Source organism: Tachysurus fulvidraco, chromosome 22 (genome assembly GCF_022655615.1).
Source record: "Tachysurus fulvidraco isolate hzauxx_2018 chromosome 22, HZAU_PFXX_2.0, whole genome shotgun sequence".
Lineage (NCBI taxonomy): Eukaryota > Metazoa > Chordata > Actinopteri > Siluriformes > Bagridae > Tachysurus > Tachysurus fulvidraco.
In genome coordinates this window covers 9384678-9403450 of record NC_062539.1, presented here as the reverse complement: position 1 = coordinate 9403450, position 18773 = coordinate 9384678, and the positions used below count along the sequence as shown (strand labels likewise).

The 18773-nt window shown below is 37.0% G+C and overlaps 1 protein-coding gene across 2 annotated transcripts; it reads right to left on the bottom strand.

The window, feature by feature from the left end:
• Nucleotides 1-109: 109 nt before the first annotated feature.
• Nucleotides 110-18646, bottom strand: acsl3b (acyl-CoA synthetase long chain family member 3b). 2 transcript variants are annotated; one of them, XM_027143241.2, is made up of 16 exons: nucleotides 18487-18646; nucleotides 14449-14872; nucleotides 13522-13722; nucleotides 11302-11479; nucleotides 10455-10564; nucleotides 8960-9098; nucleotides 8671-8821; nucleotides 7873-7996; nucleotides 6841-6912; nucleotides 6587-6726; nucleotides 6298-6470; nucleotides 5325-5399; nucleotides 4970-5161; nucleotides 4648-4762; nucleotides 3842-3999; nucleotides 110-3671 (listed from the first exon to the last, which is right to left on the bottom strand). In XM_027143241.2, exons 2-16 carry the CDS (start codon nucleotides 14596-14598, stop codon nucleotides 3514-3516), a joined length of 2136 nt encoding a protein of 711 aa, XP_026999042.1. In that variant the 5' UTR covers nucleotides 14599-14872; nucleotides 18487-18646; the 3' UTR covers nucleotides 110-3513. The 2 variants fall into 2 exon arrangements, with proteins under 2 accessions (XP_026999042.1, XP_026999043.1); XM_027143242.2 differs by having other exon boundaries at nucleotides 18372-18525.
• Between the last annotated feature and the right edge of the window lie 127 nt (nucleotides 18647-18773).

Sequence of the window (18773 nt, the reverse complement as noted above, 5' to 3'; positions counted from 1 at the left end):
CATAAGTACTAAATAAGTACCATAAACAATCATCAAAACATCTTAATGAGTTCCAACACTCTGTCAAAGAAAAAGCATATATCCTCAGTACAAAATGAGGCAGCCTATGGAAGTGTCACAAACCTTTATTCTTATACACGCTTTCAATGCAAAATTCCAAATAAATAAAAAGTTGAAGTGACCTGCATAACAGTAATTTCATTCACATCAAATAGAATCAATACCCCCAAATTAAATCAAAACCAAGAAACAAAAACAAAACAATCAGTATATGGTTTACATCTGGCATGGGAATGGATTTTTGTTCTTAGAGAAGAGCAACAGATATTTATAATGTAAGCACTAGGAGTGTATAATAAGAGTTCAGATTTTCAGATCTTATAGATTCATGTGTTGTCCCCCCCCCAATAGGTGTAAACACATGCAATTGGATTCGGTTTCTGGATCCAGGCATGACCTGGAGTACATTTACATGCTTTTGAACAGGCTAACACAATTATACAGTTAAAAAATAAATAAATAAATAAATAAAAGGAGATGGAAGGCAGATGTGATTTAAACATCTAAGTTTGCTGTGTAAATACAAACCAGATTTTCTCTTTAACCACACTTAACCAGATTCATGGATTTAAACATGAGCATCAGACTTTTGGATTAAGTCTGCAGCTGAATCAGAGAAAAATCACCTAAATGTGCAAAGGTGCCAATTTTAATAACTGTCGAAAGAAAACATGCATGTGTCACAAGTAATGATATCAGGTAACCATTTTATGTTCTAGAATCAGATCGTCTACAGTGTGCAGGGTGTCGAAATTATTGAACTGGACTCAATAAGTGCAGTAGGAAGTGAAAGTGTGGGACTAGATTGTCATTTTTTGTTCTTAGGTTTAAGTTCAAAATCACATGCTTTTTACGGATTTGCTTGCACTGTTTGAGGACAACCAGCTAAAAATGAATTTTTTTAAGGCAGATAATATATAGAAGACACTTACTTAACTATTATATACAATTATACTACTGTTTCAAAGCGTTGCAGTACACATTGTTTTGCGGGCACTGACACGGTTTAAAAGTTCACCTTGGATGAATACTAGGACACCAAAATATAGCCAAATTGTTCCTAATTTTAGAACTAGAATGCACTAAATACCAATATAACATTTCACCAAAAAAAAAAAAAAAAAAACCCTTTCAAAGCACATTGTTTGCCATATGGTCTGTCTCTATTACTACATTTTGAAATCATAAAATGTTATCACTAAACTCCACTGAAATAGCTTGAAAAGTCTAATCAGAAGGTTAGTTCATGCTCTTGTAGTCAGTATTGTGCATTTACAGGTGTATAATGAAATAAAAATATTTATTGCACATTTATTTTACACTTTTATTTGACACAAACTACTAACTAGTCCCATGACAATATCAAGATATAGGAATTCAATATAAAAGTCTAATAGTTTTAGACTTTTAAATGTCTTTGCAAAGGCATGAACCTTCTACACATACTTGTCTCATGTAAACATTCGTCTAATTTGCTTCTGTAGTTCTTAAAGGAGTATGGACTAAAGGCATATGATATATGCACAAATAAAGCTTTATATATTCCCTGCCCACTTCTTGCTAATCCTGTGAAAAAGATTTAAACAGAATCCTAATAGATAAATAAGCAAAGCTGACTAAACACTGGAGAGGGACAAAACACACACAAGCATTAATTCAAATGCCTGCCTAGTTTTGAGGATAAGGAGGAGATATAAAACACATAAATCCCAACACATATTTACACACCCCCTGTCTGAATTGGAGTGAAGAGTTAACTTGCTGGTTTATTTAACAATGCAATGCTTAGCTCTTCTGTAACAGTAGCAATAATTGGCAGAACATTTAATACCATCTTAAAAAGATCAGCTTTAACCAAAACACCAGTATGATTAACAATGTGTCAGGAAAATTAATACGAGGCATATTCTACAGAAACTCTACCAATTTATAACCTAACTAGTTTTGTTCTGTGATTTCATCAGAAGTCTGCAAGTTCTGTTTTACTTGGTCTTTTTTCGTGAAGAGGAATGTTCACAAAATTCATACAAAATAAGGAAAATCATATTGTTTCTCATTTTAACACTTACTTCACCTAAAAACCTCTCTTGTTGACTGATGTTATTTATAGAAATCATTAGTTAGATGTAAAAAGAGTTCTTTTTTTCCTATAGCTGTTGAGATCAAGGCCAAAATGATCCCGAACACATCTAAGTTTCTACAATGGAGTCACTTCCGAGTGTTGCTGCTCTGTCACAGACAGAATTAACAATCACTTTATAGCCTGGATTAATTAATAATCCAAATTACTTCCCAGAACAGAGTGACAAGGTGTTCTTGTTACATTAATGGGTGTTGCTAATGATATACAGGTGAAACTACTGAAACTACAAATATGCCCACATTCTGTAGAATATACCATAAGTGCTGAGTTCCATGTCACACTCTTTTCCATGTACAGTCAGTCATATTGGTGGTATTAGCTAAACACTTTTTTTTAAGATAACCCACTGGAGTAGAAATAGGAATGGAGAGCTTCAAATAATCTATTAAAAGTATGTATGAAAGTCAAAAATATAGCACTATATACAAGGAGCAGTATACAGTAAATTATGAACGCTGTCATCAGGATCACTTCATCCCAGAGTACCAGTAATTCTTTGTAACACACTTTGGAATAAATGTAAAACAAGAATAACCAAGAAAAAGTGCAAGAAACAAAACAAAAATAAATTCTAAATATCAAGGAGTGCTTTGATTTAAAAACAAAACAAAACACATGAACAGAATATGATCAAATAAGTGAAATCTCTGGAGACTAATTCACAGATGCCAGTAATCACCAAATAGAAACAAACAGAACTAACAGTTTAAAACAGTTTCCCTGCATAATGCTACCTTGCACCGGTCAAATCAACAGTCTCACTATCAAGTCTTTTGACTTCATTTTTAAAAAAAATCCAACAGGACACTCTTACTTTGTACATTTCCTGTTTTGTTTTTTTTTCCCCTCCTGTTTTTCTTGTGCCTACATGGAGCTGGTTCAACCATTACAACGTCCAAGATTCAAAGTAAAGTCATTATGTCCTGAAATGATCCACGTCAGGTCCTGGTATCTCCTTAGTCTATAATACAAATGTATATCTTATAAATCTATACCCAATTACCACATGGGGATTAATAAAGTATTCTGATCTTCTAGAAGTCCACTAGAACAACGCTGGTCACAATTGCTTTATTGTTGCTTATTAAACATATTTAATTGCCTGCTTACCATCTTTGATTTTCAATTTCATTTGGTCAGCCAATGCCTTACAATTATTTAATAGTTCCTATATAGGATATAAGAGGTTTATTTAAAAAAAAAATAATAATGTAGGAATGTATATTTGGACTCAAATTATGTTGGCTTTGTGGTCATCCTAAATCCTTTGAATTAAACCAATTCCTGCTACTGTTTGACCCTTTCTTCTTTTACTTGCCACCATACATCCTCTCAATATCTTCCTGGTAGTGAGTTTTGAGCTCCTTGCGTTTGAGTTTGAAGGCATCAGTAACCAGGCCTGTCTCTGGAGTCCAGGGCTCAGCACTCAGACAGATCTTCTTTGGGATCTCAAAACGCTCCAGTTTGGCTGGAGGTAAAGAGAGCAAGAAATAAAATATACAGAGAGAACAGCAATGTTATGATTTGGCAAAAATTACCCTTGGACTTGGAGTTACTCAGACTAAATGGAAAATGGTTAAACATTTTTTTCCAATGTTGCTAGTTAACATGTCTCATAATATAAGCAAATAAACTAACCATTTACAGCAGCTTCAGTAATGACACGCAGCACCTCCTTCTCCATATCAGGGTGGTTACAAATTTCCTCCCATGACCCTCGCACTTGTTTCTGTTTGGCAAGAGCCAGCAGCTGCTTCTGACAGGGCACCACAAAACCAATCACATATGACTCCTCGCTGAGGGAGAGACAGAAGAAGAGAAAGGAAAGTTAGAGTGACGAGAGTGAGACTGATGTGACTATAAATGTCTAGCAACACAAAGTCACACAGACTAAAAACTATAAGGTTTACTTTGAATAAAATATTCATTGTAGAATACTATGGAGTAGTAATGCACAGAGCTGTTAATTCCTGGCTGACTGAAATTCAAAACACAATGGGCTGAAAAAAAAAAGTATTAGTGCTCTTTTTTGTGACTTTAAAAAAAAAAGTGTTTTTCGATTGATATAAAAGGTGCTGATCATATAATTAGAATATCATCAAAAAGTTGATTTATTTCACTAATTCCATTCAAAAAGTGAAACTTCATTCATTACACACAGACTGATATATTTTAAATATTTATTTCTTTTAATTTTGATGATTATATACTATGGAAAATCCCAAATTCAGTATCTCAGAAAATTAGAATATTACTGTACTTAAGACCAATACAAAGAAAGGATTTTTAGAAATCTGGGCCAACTGCAACAAAAATAATACTGACACTTTTATTGTAAAATTACTTTTCTGGGACAAAATTCTGACCATTTTGTTCCATCTCTTTTTACTTTGAGATAAAAATATTCACTGGCCAAAATTTTGCAACACTTGGTGTGTGCTCACCTGTTGGCATAAGCACATATGTTGTCAATGAGAGGGCAGTTTTTCAGTGCTGCTTCCACTTTTCCTAAGGACACATACTCTCCTGCTTGTAGCTTCACCAGGTCCTTTTTACGATCTAGAAACGTACACACGCATTTTAGTACAAATCATACAGGGTTAACATTTACATTCCACAATCCATTTGCAAAAGTGTATACAATCCATAATCCAAAATGATCTACTTGTTTCTACTAGCTATAATGCAAGATTGAACTGGCCTTTTTTGTAATCAGTGTGCATATCAAGGTGTGTGTGTGTGTGTGTGTGTGTGTGTGTGGCTCACCGATAACTTTAAGACAACCGTCAGAGTGGAACTCGCCAATGTCTCCTGTGCAGAACCAATGCTGGCCGTTAGCATCAACAAAAAAGTCTTCGTTATTCTTTGCCTTGTTCTTATAGTAACCCATAGAAACATTTGGTCCACCAATCAGAATTTCCCCTCGAGGATTGGGTTTGTCAGTACTGTAGTATCCACCTTCAACAGGAAGAGAAACAAAAATGAATAGACTGTACGAAAGAATTACAACTTTTAACTTCTACTGAAGCATGAATATGGACGTGTTTGCCAAATGAAATTTTTCACAATGTTTATTCATGATCACTTTCAGCACCGTGCTTCAATTATAATCAGCACTTACCCTCTTCCCAGTCCTTAAGCCTGATCTCAGAACACACCAGAGGTGCTCCAACTCGGCCAGTACTGTAGTCATATACTGTGCGAACACACGCACAGAGACAGAGAGAGAGATAAAAAGAGATAGAGAGACAAAGAGAGTGTGAAAAATACATCTAGCCAGGCTTTTAAACCAATGATGCTTTGTTATCACTGATACAGCTGACAGCTGATAATGTGGAACGTACTATGAGCATTAAAGTGCCAGAACAATGTACTTTATTCATCCAATTTCCATCAATATCCATTTTGCGTTGTACATTTAATTACATACACACGCACGCACGCCTAATGATGGATTTTGATGGGCTAATAGTTTCTACTCAGGTGATGAACAGTAATATAATGCATTTATTTGTAATAATGCAATTCTGGTGGTTGTGAATCGTGAAATGACTTTTAGCAGACATGTAATAACAGTAAACAGTTTAAAAGATTTCACATCACCTAGAGTGTCCTTTAAAACACAGCATATTTTCCAGTAACCAATCAGCTGGATGTAAAGCTCTCTCTAAAGGCTAAGCAACTCTAATCTTGTTGTTAATCTCTTGCTAACCAATCAGAGAAAAAAATGCAAGGTGATGGGGAGTGATTTGTTGTATACGTATTATGTGTGGGTTAATATTAACCCATAGTTTGTTACAGCCAGAACTACCTGTGCTCTTATACAAACATAATGCACTCTATCTGACCAAAAATGCAAGCATTCAACCACGCCGTGGTATAAGAAACGATAATATTTTAGCAACAAAATATACAGTATTAATGACTGACCAGTTACAGTTTTGTGCCATTTGGTTGTTAGTCATTCACAAGACCTAAATTAGGCTCTGGCTCCGAACCAGCACTCAAACTGCCTCAGTGGAAAAGGGGGACTAGAGTACTGTACATACCCCCAAAACTCTATGGTATTAGCCTCTTCTTTGTGCATGTCTTACATTCGCTAATAGTCCCGGCACCACAGGTCTCTGTGAGGCCGTAGCCCTGTCCCACTGGGCAACAGAAACAGATGTTCATAAAGCGCTGAGTAGCGGCAGACAGCGGAGCGCCTCCTGACAGCAACACTCGTGTATTCCCACCCAGCATTGAACGCACTTTACTGAAAACCAGACTGCACAAATAACACATATACAAACACAGCCAGTTATAAAAAGTTTGTTCACAGCATTAAAATAATATAAAGCAGTTTCTCAAAGCTGGGTGGGTTTGTCTGTGAGCGTGTTATACCGATCACATAGTGGAGTGCTATATCCTTTAGTGATCTGCTCCATCTTGTAGTTGTAGGCCAACGCAAAGAGAGTCTTCTGCACTCGACTCATCTCATCCACCTTAGTCATCACATTCTTATAGATACGATCCATGATTTCCTGTAAATTGAGAAAGCAGATAAATAAAATAAAATAAATAAATAACAGAGCCACAGATCAGAGAGGACAGAACAGTGAGACAGCCGAGGACAGCTCTTATGTGTGTTTTATTACCGGCACAGCTGCCATAAGCGTTGGTTTCAGGATAGTGGCATCTCCTTTACTGCCTTTTTTAATTTTGGTTGACTGTGAAGAGGAAAGCAACACTTTAACACCAGCAGATGAAACATGAACAGATAATGCAAAAGTTCTTGAGTGCCTTAAATATTCACATATTCAGTATTAAAGGTAGTTTGTGTTGGGCCACCGTCTTTCTGTGCACAACACATACATTTCACAAACTTTCACTTCTCCCTCTTCTTTCTCCCTCTTCTTCTTAAACATGCTGCACACAAACAACTCTCTCTTTCTTAGCCAGAACCGCCCCCAGGATCCTAACCAGTCTGGCTTCGATGCAGCACACTCCACATCAGCAAACTATGCATCTGTTACTGAGAACTTCATGTTGCTCAAACTATCATCTGTCCTAAACCTTCTTGACCCTCAGCAGCCTTTCATTCAGCTCAATTAAATATATCCATATGGCACTTTTATCAATTCTCATAAAGCAACTTCATTACAGATCTGAATGTAAATCTACATCCGGATTTCTGTAAACAGGTCAAATGCTTCAGCGACAAGAAAAAAAAAACTCAACCAGAGAATGTGGACACAAAACTGAACTCAAAAAGGGAACCTATGCTCTTCTGGTTGAAACCAGTAGTTTATAATTCATTACTCTTCCACAATCGTACACAATTGTTTTGTGTTGAAATAATGTTCAGTAGGAGTATAATTGTGTTTATAACAGCAGTAGGTCTTCAGAATCCAGATCAAGGTGTTCATGCTATTCACAGTAGCTAGACAAAATAAATTCACGAGACTCTTCTGACCATCATCACAAGCTTTAAAATATGTGACCCAACTTAGGGTCCTCCTTTATTAAGGATAAAAAAACACCACCATCAGGCAATATAGAGTGGATCCACTTCTGCTTCATGTAAACTATCTGGAATCACCAGAATTATGTGTGTGTCTATAAAGTACTTCTGTAGTCATTCAGTAAAAGTGAATCAGCGAAATATTGTACATAATGTTTTTTTTTACCTGGTCGGAGAGGGTCTGTGGTGAGGAATATCCAATGCGGCAGCCATGAGAAACGCACACAAGCTCAGCACTGAGCTCCAACACATGTGCCAGTGGCAAGTACCCAATATAGGTGTCATTCTCACTGTCCAGGTTTAATGAAATATAAAGACATCATTAACACGACCTGAAGTGAAGTGGAAGGTGCGCAGTAAATAAGTAATGCTCTAAGGGTCGGACATAACGGTAAAGTGCAGACAAACGGAAACATCACGTGCAAGGAAGCTCAGAAGCAGAATCAAAAAAGCCATATTAATCATAAACAAGATATACACCGATCAGCCATATCAATAAAACCACTGACAGTTGAAATGAACAACTGATTCTCATTGCACTGAAACCTAACAACAGCACGAACTGATCACAAAGTTAATGCTGGGTCTGTTTAAAAGGTGTCAAAACACAGTGCATGGCAACGTAAGATAATGTGCCCTGTCACACTCAAAAATTGTTCAGGAATCGTTCAAGTAACATTAAGAGTTCTAGCGTCTGTGGATTGTGGAGACCATGCTCATACTGTAGGTGCGTTGGAGGCACAAGGGGGACCTACACAATATTAGATAGCTGGTTTTAATGTTATGGCTGATTGGTATGTTTAGCTATATTATTTATCTATATAGTACACAAACAAACTGACCAAATGAACGGACTAAAGTGTAACGAGCGTATTAAAATCGAAATGTTTAAGAAATCTTCTAAATGAGACAGAAGAAAAAAGACAATGTAAAACAAACAAACAAATAAATAAATAAACCTTACTCCAGGTTCGGGATACGTTCAGCCATGCCAGCTACCCCAGCAATGATGTTACTGTGCGAGATCATGACTCCTTTGGGGATTCCTGTGGAACCGCTAGTGTACATGATCACAGCAATATCGTGGGGAAGGGGCAGTCTCCGCTGCAAAATCACTGGAGAGAGAAAAGGGAAGGGAGAGAAAATTCGAAAAAAAAAAAATATATAGCAAAAATTCCTTTCCTCTTAACCGACCACCATAATGAAATGGAACAGAGTAGATTTGGAGTATATGGTGATCGGAGAAGCCTTACTGTTCTCAGGTTTTGCTCCCAGCTCCTGTACAGAGGACATGTTGTGGACCAGAATGCCTCTGGGTAGACCAGGCCAGCTGGTGGGCTTATGATCAACAATGATTATGTGCTGAAGCCTAGGGACCTCCAGCAGAATTTCCTGAGGTTATGGATAAAAAAACAAAAAACAAAAACAAACCATGAACAATTTCATCACACAAATGACTGCAAAACAGTATCGCAGCTTTAAGTTTATTATTGTTTCTTTTCTTTTGTAATTTACTTAGGTTTTCGTTTTTAGAGCGACCTTGTAAGTACCTACTTACATGCTTTAGAAAAAGATAAAAAAAATAACATTGAATAGATTTTAGTATAGTTTGAGTAATCTGATATTTAGAGAGGAATGCAGAAATACAAAAATAAATGATTTTGTGACATCATTGAAACTGGTAAAACATGAAAAGTCGGTCCTTCATCAACCTTTATGTTACACAAGTAAACGTCGCCTGTGGGGTTAACTCAATGTATCTGTAACAGAATGTTTGCATATAAACCAGTTCCAACTGCCATCGTTAACCTTTTCAATTCTGTGTAATGCTTTACAGCCAGCACTAATGTAGCGGTCAAAAAGTTCCCATCCGTGCAACATCTTTGGTTTTACTCGCTATGGGCACATTTCAAAGAGTGAGCGATCTGATATGTCTGAATCTACAATGAGCCGTATGCTCTCTGGTGTGCTTTGTGTTATAAACCAGCATGTGGCCGAATACAGCAGAGAATAATCCTCATAGGTTTCTGGGATAAACAGGAGAAGTTCATCCATCCGTTTAATATCCAAATCATGTCTCTTTGTATCTTTTCACATTTTGCTGTGATTGGCATGAAGTATTTTGTTTAAACTCATATCTCTTAGAGCTGCTCTATTGCTCTGAGCATAGGGTCTCTATTTTATAGTTATATAATCAGTGTTGGAGGACTCTTTGTTTCTCTCCATATTTCAGCCTTTTTGGGGAAATGTGACTCTACCTGTTGTGCTGCTGAATAACAGTTTTTCTATTATTGCAATGAATAAAAAGTACTTCCATTTCTGCCTTTGAGAAATTCTCCTTTTGTTTTTGTCCATAGCCATTTCATTGATTCCAAAACCTGCAAATCTGGTGAACAATTGGCTTCAGCATACATGTAACTTGTACTAAAGAGGCTGATAAATAGAGCTCATTGTATTAAAAATATAATAACATTTATTTATGACTGTTCTTATGACCTTAAAAACAGATCCATAGAGTCGGTATAAACAGATGTGCTACTGCACAGTGTTATTATTAGAAACCACGGATGGAGTTTTTGTAAGAATGTTAAATTTAGAATAATCCTGTCCTGCACTGGCCCAGTTCTCATTACACCAAAGGAGAAAAAGACATTCTGAAACACTGGATAAAAAGTATATGCAATTCTTTAACACATTTGATAAACTGCACTGGCAGATTGCTGATTCAGGTGAAACCTGAGTGCTGACCTTGAGACGACTCTGCAGAAGGTCTTTACTGGTGATGATGTGTGTGACCTCTGTCTCATTCAGTCCATGGGCTATTGCTGCCCCTCCCAGAGTAGAGTATAGAGTCACCACTGTTCAAAAATGTGGGAGACACACACACACACACACACACAGAGACACACACACACACACACACACACACAGAGACACACACACCGACACACACACCGACACACACACCGACACACACACCGACACACACACCGACACACACACACCGACACACACACCGACACACACACCGACACACACACCGACACACACACCGACACACACACCGACACACACACCGACACAGAAATATGCACACACACACACACACACACACAGAGACACACACACACAGAGACACACACAGAGACCGACAGACAAACACACCGACACAGAAATATACACACAGACAGACAGAAATACAATCAGAATCAGCATAGGGTTAGTCAAAACAGACATTTTGTATTTATGATAAAAATTAATCTTACATGTTAAGTTATATTAAATATATAACTATGTACAGACAAAAATACAGTATACTGAACTAAACATTATAGACAGTATGTACATGTGTAAACTGTTTTACAATATGCATCCAGAAATACATATTCTATTACTTAGATACAAACATGCAGTGTGCGCATCTTTAGCAATGAGAATATCAATGGAAGACGAAACAGACAACGTTATTGACTTGACTTTCTCACATTATTTCGCAAACTCAACAAGAATATACATCCAACATGCTTTACTGATCAGAGAAAAAACAAAATCACACTTTGGTTCATGGCTAAATAAATGCCTGAGGTTGACTCACATGGGAAGTTGTACATGAAGCAGGCCTGAGCTGCTATGATCCATTCGGCACGAGTCTCACAGAAGAGAGCAATGTTACACTGAGGCTTCTGACCCAGGGCAGCCAGGCCACTCCCAAACCTCTGGACCAACTGAAAGGTTTCTTCATATGATAGCCACTTATATTCACCCAATATCACCTACAGAGAGGAGAAGACAATGCCTTCACTTATCATTTTAAATATTCTTATAGGATACAGATTATTCCCTGATTCCCTCTGTTAAATCAAGCACAATAAATGATTTAATCGTCAGAATCCTTTAACCGTTTCAGGTGTATGGAAGTATGTTACCAGCTTGTGTACAACGTGACTTCAACAGGTCCGTCGCCAATTGACTCATCATATGACCCTAAACACAATTCACTTAACCATATGTTAGATGCTCTTTTAACTACTATTCTGAGAGATTGAATATAACTCAAAATTCAAAGTGCATCCTTTACGTTTTAGCAGCAGTGGTTAGCTCACAGTTATCTTTACAACCGTAACACTAATCCAGAAATACATAAAAACATTATCTTCAGAAATATGAATCAGAAAATAACATTCAATTATTACACAAAAAGTAACTAAACAATTATATTTAAATGATTTAAAAAAAACATCCCAAAACAGTATGCAAACCTTGAGTAGACCTACCACGTTAATTATTCAAATACAACAGCCAATGGCAAGTCTTTCAATGGCAGCAGATCTTTCAATATTTATATTTTTGTGTTAAGAGTAGTTCTAGTTATTAAAATTACAATATGCAGTTTGTGTGTAGCATATGTATAGATATAAATAATATAAAATCATATAGTTAAGTACACAGTATTGTTTATAACGTCACGTAATTAATTCCTTTGCCCAGCAGCTACGCGTCGTGTGAGATTCCGTACAGCAAAGCCATGGATATAAGAAAGTGGTTTAAAGATTCATCGTTGTCAAAGACTACTTCGACCAACAACAAGTCTGGAAACAAATTTGGAGACATCACTGAGATTGTAGAAAGGGAGAATTTGTCGACTGAGACACAAGATCACACCATAGACAGAGCAGCGGGAGAGTATGTGATTATGTATGGGCCCAATTCCACTAGTAGTGACGTGAATGTGTTATATTTCTAATAAATATGATGGGCCTGGACTGAAATCATGAAAACTCAGCTGCATGGTAGATAAGTGTTTCTGTAGTATAACGCAGTAAAGAGTTGAAAATATACAACAGCACTTATTGTTGCTACAGAAACTTTGGGCTTAGTATAAAGGGTTAAATGAAAGTTTCAGCAATTCATTGAAACAGATTTAACTGTTTCAATGAAGTCTGTCATCTCCAGATTAGAGACAGGAGACCTTTTCACTCCAGGCTGAATGGACTGTCAGAATTCTTTGTTCTTTGGTTGTCAAATACTGAAGGTGACAAGTGAAGTGTAAACATAACTGAAAGCATTACTTATACTTTTTTAATTGCAATTACTTTTCAACACGTTTACAGAATCATCAGGAGTACAGATTTAGCACTGGGATAGAATTTTTACTTTGAGGTGCCAATCTGAAATTATTTTTTGATCGTTATACAAGATGTATATAAGCTTGTTAGTGCAGTACAATGCTTTACATTGTTATGCACTTACCAGTAAGGCAGATCATCCAGATCATCTGGTTCTCACATAATATGGCACCGTGAGCACTACTTAAAACCTCTGAGCTACTCAAATGGAATGTCACACAAGAACAAACTGACATTTCCACCAGGTTAAATAAGAGGGAGAGTTTTCCAAACCAGACATTTATCGTGTGACAATAACGACACTAACTAGACAGCAATGTCTACAGACTTCATAATGTAGTAATGTGATTAGTCTCAAAACTGCAAGTTTGACTAAGAAATGTGAGAGCTGCCAAACATCTTAATCACAAGGGCCAAAGGTTTTCCTGCTTGGACAGAACAGCTTAACTGCAATGAAAAGAGAACAGGACGAACCCCAAGCAGCTTCCACAAAGCATCTTAAAGTTCAAGAGCAACACAGTTTCCTGTTTTGACAGAATTCATAACCTTTCCCAGGAGTCCAGTAAACAAAACCAACAAAACTGCAAACTTAAAAAGGTGGTCCTAACTTCAGAAGAGTCATCACCCCAAGCCTTATCCTCTAATGCACACACAAAATAGCGTGTCCCTGCATGCTCATATTGTCTCACCTTCTTGAAGATCTTGCCATTGGGTTGCACTTCATCTTCCTCGTTGAGCACTTCTCGGGTACCGACACAGTCTCTCTGAGGAAAGTGTTTAACTGCATACTCAAACACTTTATCAAGAGTTCTCAGTCCATCATGGAGTTCTGAAACGAGCTGCTTCTGGCTATTGACGGAGCGGTAAGGCCCTGCCGGATTCCCTGTAATCTGACACAGGATACAGAAAGAGCAGAATGAGACATCATTACAAATTGAATCTTAGAGAGAAGCAAATGAAACATTCCGGTATGCACTACTTAAAATATTTTCCACTGCTTTTCGATAGTAAATTTTAGTAACATTCATTTAAATAAATAAATAAACAAACAAATAAATAAAAAGCATGCCTAAGGCACTTTCACATCTATTAGTCAGACTTCAAAATATTTAAACATTTGGTTCCTTTGCTGTCTGGTTTGCTTTGACACAGCACATAATTAAACAGACCATAGAGCTGAAAAAATAAATGACTGCAGTATGTGTAGAGCTGTAAACATGTAAAAGTGCTTTCACTCATCGGTCAGAAATACAGCATAGCTCAGTTTACACCTTGTGGTACAGTTTAGAGGGGGAAAAAAAAGAGTTATCCGCAACCCAAAATACATGGCATATTTGGTTCACATTCTGCAGTTGGGTCAGGGCGAGCTTGATTTATTTTCTGACTGCAATCATACTGCATCAGATTTCACTTGGCACCAAATGTGGGTTCAAGATGATCTCAGAACAGTTATTTTGGTCAGCACGCTGAGTGCAATTGCTGTGTTCTCAAATAACCAATTGGACTACACAAAGGGCAGAAAACACACCAGGGTTTGATTTAAATGGGCTAAACATTACATGTAAAGCACCCTCAAAAAAAAAAAAAACACCCAAAACAGGTATGGCTAAACTTACTGAACGTGCTTTGATGCGTTTGGCACGGCTCTGATTGGCCCCTGCTCCAGACAGGAAGTACCAGGGTATAAAGGTGATGAAGGAGTAGACCCAAACCACAGAGCGAAAAACGTGTAGGAAAAGAGGAGGCACGTCCTCCTTCAGCTTCATCCTGATGGAGGAGTGACGGAGACAAACAAGGGAGGGTGGAAAAAAGGAAAAGATCAAGACAGACTCAGTCTGTCTGATGGTTCTGTTTTTATTTGCTGTTTATATTTCTTCTCTTGCTTTTTTCCCTCTTTAGAAATGAAGCCCCATCCTCTTGAGTTATTCAAGCTATAATATGCCTCCTCTTCTTTGATGAATGCACCAGCAGGATAACTTGCTTCCACGGTTCAGTTCTCTATTAGATGCGCTGCCAAATCTTCTTGTAAACAAAGACCAGCTAGAATAAAAGAATAAGGTCAATGAAGTTGTTTCATGAGGTGTTTAGTCTCTAACAAGTTCAATGAAGGTAACTAAAAATAAAGAGAATGAGAAATAAGCATGAGACACAGTTATGAAAGAAACGCGGTATATATAAATCATTTGAATTCATTTTCTCTAGCACAGAACATGGCACATAGAGAAAATAAAAAAGGAATTTTGCACAAAAGAGTAAAATTTTTAGCCATTATAATGCTTAGTGTGGCACATTACAATTACTCTATATAACTGAGACAGCGCTCACTTCTACATAGCTTTAATATTTATACAGCTGAGTGTTAACAAGTCTCCATGTGTTTGACCAGGGAGGCAGATGAAACTGCTACAACAGACACCTCCATCAACATATCTCTCTGTGTGTGTGTGTGTGTGTGTGTGTGTGTGTGTGTGTGTGTACTGTACATGAGTGAGAGTTACAGAGAGAGAAATAGATATTCTAAAGCAACAACAAAACAGTCAAAGAAAATCCTAAACACAAACAAAATTATCACAAGGGTCTAAACACAGATGTGTTACTTCTGCTGTCTAAAACAAGCTGTGATTGTAGGAGGCAAAAAACGAGAGCATAATATCAAAAGATTAAGAAAAGAAATTTCCTGTAACCCCAAATACACTAACTAAGCATTGCATATGAACACGAGGCTTGCACAAATAGAAATCATGCAGAAAATCAGATACGTTAAAATATGTATATGTCAGCTCTGTAAGACAGCATGGAATACATAAAAATAAATGCATTAAGGCAGAAATGTTTTGAAATAACTTTGATATACCTATAAATAAGAAAACGTTCTTAAAAGTCATTTGCTGGACATATTGAAAAACACTTCAATACATTTTAACTGGCAGAGGTGTGAAATGTTACACACTGATAAGAACCCCACAGCTGGCTGGTATATTGGAAGTGCGTCCTCTCCACCATTACAGTGGTTTTGAATTAGTAAATAATAATAATAATAACAATAATAATAATATTGTTGTGTTAGGTATGAAAATACTTTTGTTAAATTTTCTACGTACATGACCACTGAAATATCAACATAAAAATGAGATCGAACCTGTGTACTAATTCATTTCAGAAGTATATGAAGCAAAGAAAGAATCTCTGCTGAGGGCCAATGTCTCAGTGCCAGGAAGACACCAACATGTTAATTAGAGCTCTATTTATGACCTTCAGACCGATCTTCATAATCTCAACACAACACACGCTGCAGCCTCAAGCCTCAAGCCTCGGTGAGTTACATCGGTTCTTTCTAAACAAATTCCCTATTCCTTTTAGGAGTGTGTCCTATGTGGAAGGTGAAGTCATAAGCAGCTGAGAGAGATGAATGGTAGAGAAAGTCCACAGTCATCACATAATCCAATTATCAAATGATATCTGCTCCCAGCAATAGCTAAAGATACCTCAGCTGCAATGGACCAATATACTGACTTGAATCAACTGAAAAAAATATGTAATTAATATTTAACTGCTATGTAATATTAGGGTCATTATTTAAATGTGCACAGTATATATATATTTTTTTATTATGTTTTGTTGTGAGAGATTTTCATTCCTGAATTTGCTAGCATTAGGTCCAATTCGACATAACTGTCAACAACATTGAGAATCACTTGTTCCTATTAAAAGCACAGAAAATACACAAATATACTATAATTTAGAAAATAAAGTATACACAATTTGATTTGCCCTTCTCTCAAAGCTCTGATTGATTATTTTGATAGAAAAATATAGCACATTGTTGTGCAAAGAAAGTAAACACTTTCAATTTAAGACCACTACCACTTGTCATGACATGAGATACTGCAGGTGGCTGTAGTTTCTTGTATAGTGTGTAAAGTGCAGACCTACAATGATCCTGAAATACCCAAATATTCACACATACTGCCTCCATGTGTGCCTGTCTGACACGGTTTAACGTCTAAAATAAAAAAACTTAGGCAGATAAGAACCAACTTCAAATATTGTCGTGACCTACAAACACTGCCAAACAGTATTCCAAAGACGACAACATTCTCAAATAGTAAGTGTTTAATGGGAAGCAATACAATGCTGCATCAAGTGTAGCAAGATTGTCAACTAGCAACTGTCATCATAGATATGGTTATACAAAACTGCGTAGGTGAAAATTCTATGCTGCTGCAGGACTTCAGAACTTTCATGATCCACAGGGAGTCTATATTTGATGCTGGGCAGATAACAAATGGAGAACATAAATAGCTGTGGTTATTAATGCAGTATACTGAGACGAATAGGAGTTTACCATGCCACTTCTACTACATTAAAGAATACAAAGCATAAGTACCTCTGGACCTCTCCCTCCATCTTCACTGTTTTTCTGCACACCATTTTTTGTACTATGACACTTTAACTCTGGACTTGTACAGCACAATGCCACTTTATACACACACCATACTGCACATGGACACTTTAAGGACAATCATTAAAACCATACACATTTATGTATATACACATTATTTTTCACATATATTTTCAGATTTTATATAGTTTTTATATAGTTTATACTTTTTATTTATCTACCTCCTTTTGGTTTTATTTTTTTATCCCTAATTGCATTCCTTTTAAGTTTGAATACCGGACAGATGCAAAAACCATTTCACTTTGAATTGATTTGAAGTAGATTTCACTCGTCATTAAAGTGACCTGGTGTCAAACATTTGATCACACATTTTACAGATTAAAAACAAATATACTATTTGATCAAATGTTTGTAGAGACCCGATTATCACAACTATATGTGCTTGCTGAACAGAACATTTAGTCTCTCGTTGCTGCTAGAACAGGCTTCATGCAGAAAGCATCACTACTAGTGGAATCATACCATGAATGAAATATGAATGCTAGCTTTATACATAGACAGGACTGTTGTGCCTGAAAACATTATAGAAGCCCAATCGAGAATGTTAGCAGAAACCACTGGGTATTGAATCTTCGCTTCTGATTTTTTTTCATTTATTTATTTTTCTTCCAACCTTTTATATGCATTATCTTAACCTTTATAAAGCAGTCTGTGGTGAATTATGCCAAGAGTTACCATAGTAACAGCATGATAGTTAAGGTAACTAGCGTTTAGTGACGTGGATGCTAATTTCGGTCTACACTGTACTCGTGCGTTACTAATCATCATCCCTTTCCCATTAAACTAAGAGCAGTAAATCACTTCTTACTCTCACAAGTTAATCAGCGATGATGGCCTTCTGATCGAGCTGCATCAGACTGCTTAAACTGGCTAGCTAGTGTGGGCTCGTACATAGGGCTAAGGGCTAAAATAATCACGGTTGAGAAGTCGTGAGAAAAAAACTAACAAAAACGTGAGGTTGCATTCGGCATTCATACATTCAGATGAATGAACAGATTCTAAGAGATCGCGTCCTGCTGCGATGGGACACCGTGTCGCTTAAGCACATCTGCTGAAACAATGGGAAAATAATCTCACCTTAAATCCTCAGAAAACGTTCTCTAGGTATGAGGGGGAAACTCTGCCCCAACCAAAATAACAAACCGTTTGCCGTGGACATTGTAAAGAAAACAAATATAGAAATCAGACTAACCAGTAGCTGTATTTTGGTACGTCACGAACACTTCAGATATTTTCAGTTACTGTCGCCGGTGCGGCCCTCATTATCACAGCGGAAGTGCTGCCAGCGTTGTCAACAACGCGAGGCCATTTTTTGAATCTGATTGGCTCTGCTGAGGTGGCGCGTGATGAACGCTATTGTGACGACAGTGAGGTTACCTTCGTTCAATTTGGGGTTCGATTTCTATCCTAAGTTCTGTCTATGTAAATTAGTATTTCCAAACTGTAACAATGAAATTACACTTTTATATCGCTGTTGCT

Excerpts from the sequence above, each read along its gene's own strand:
- acsl3b (XM_027143241.2), bottom strand. The coding sequence starts at position 14,598 with ATGAAGCTGAAGGAGGACGTGCCTCCTCTTTTCCTACACGTTTTTCGC. Across the intron at positions 9,099-10,454 it reads TTCTGCAGAGTCGTCTCAAG|GAAATTCTGCTGGAGGTCCC; the intron begins GTCAGCACTCAG and ends CCATAACCTCAG. Across the intron at positions 8,822-8,959 it reads GGGAGCAAAACCTGAGAACA|TGATTTTGCAGCGGAGACTG; the intron begins GTAAGGCTTCTC and ends TTCTCTCTCCAG.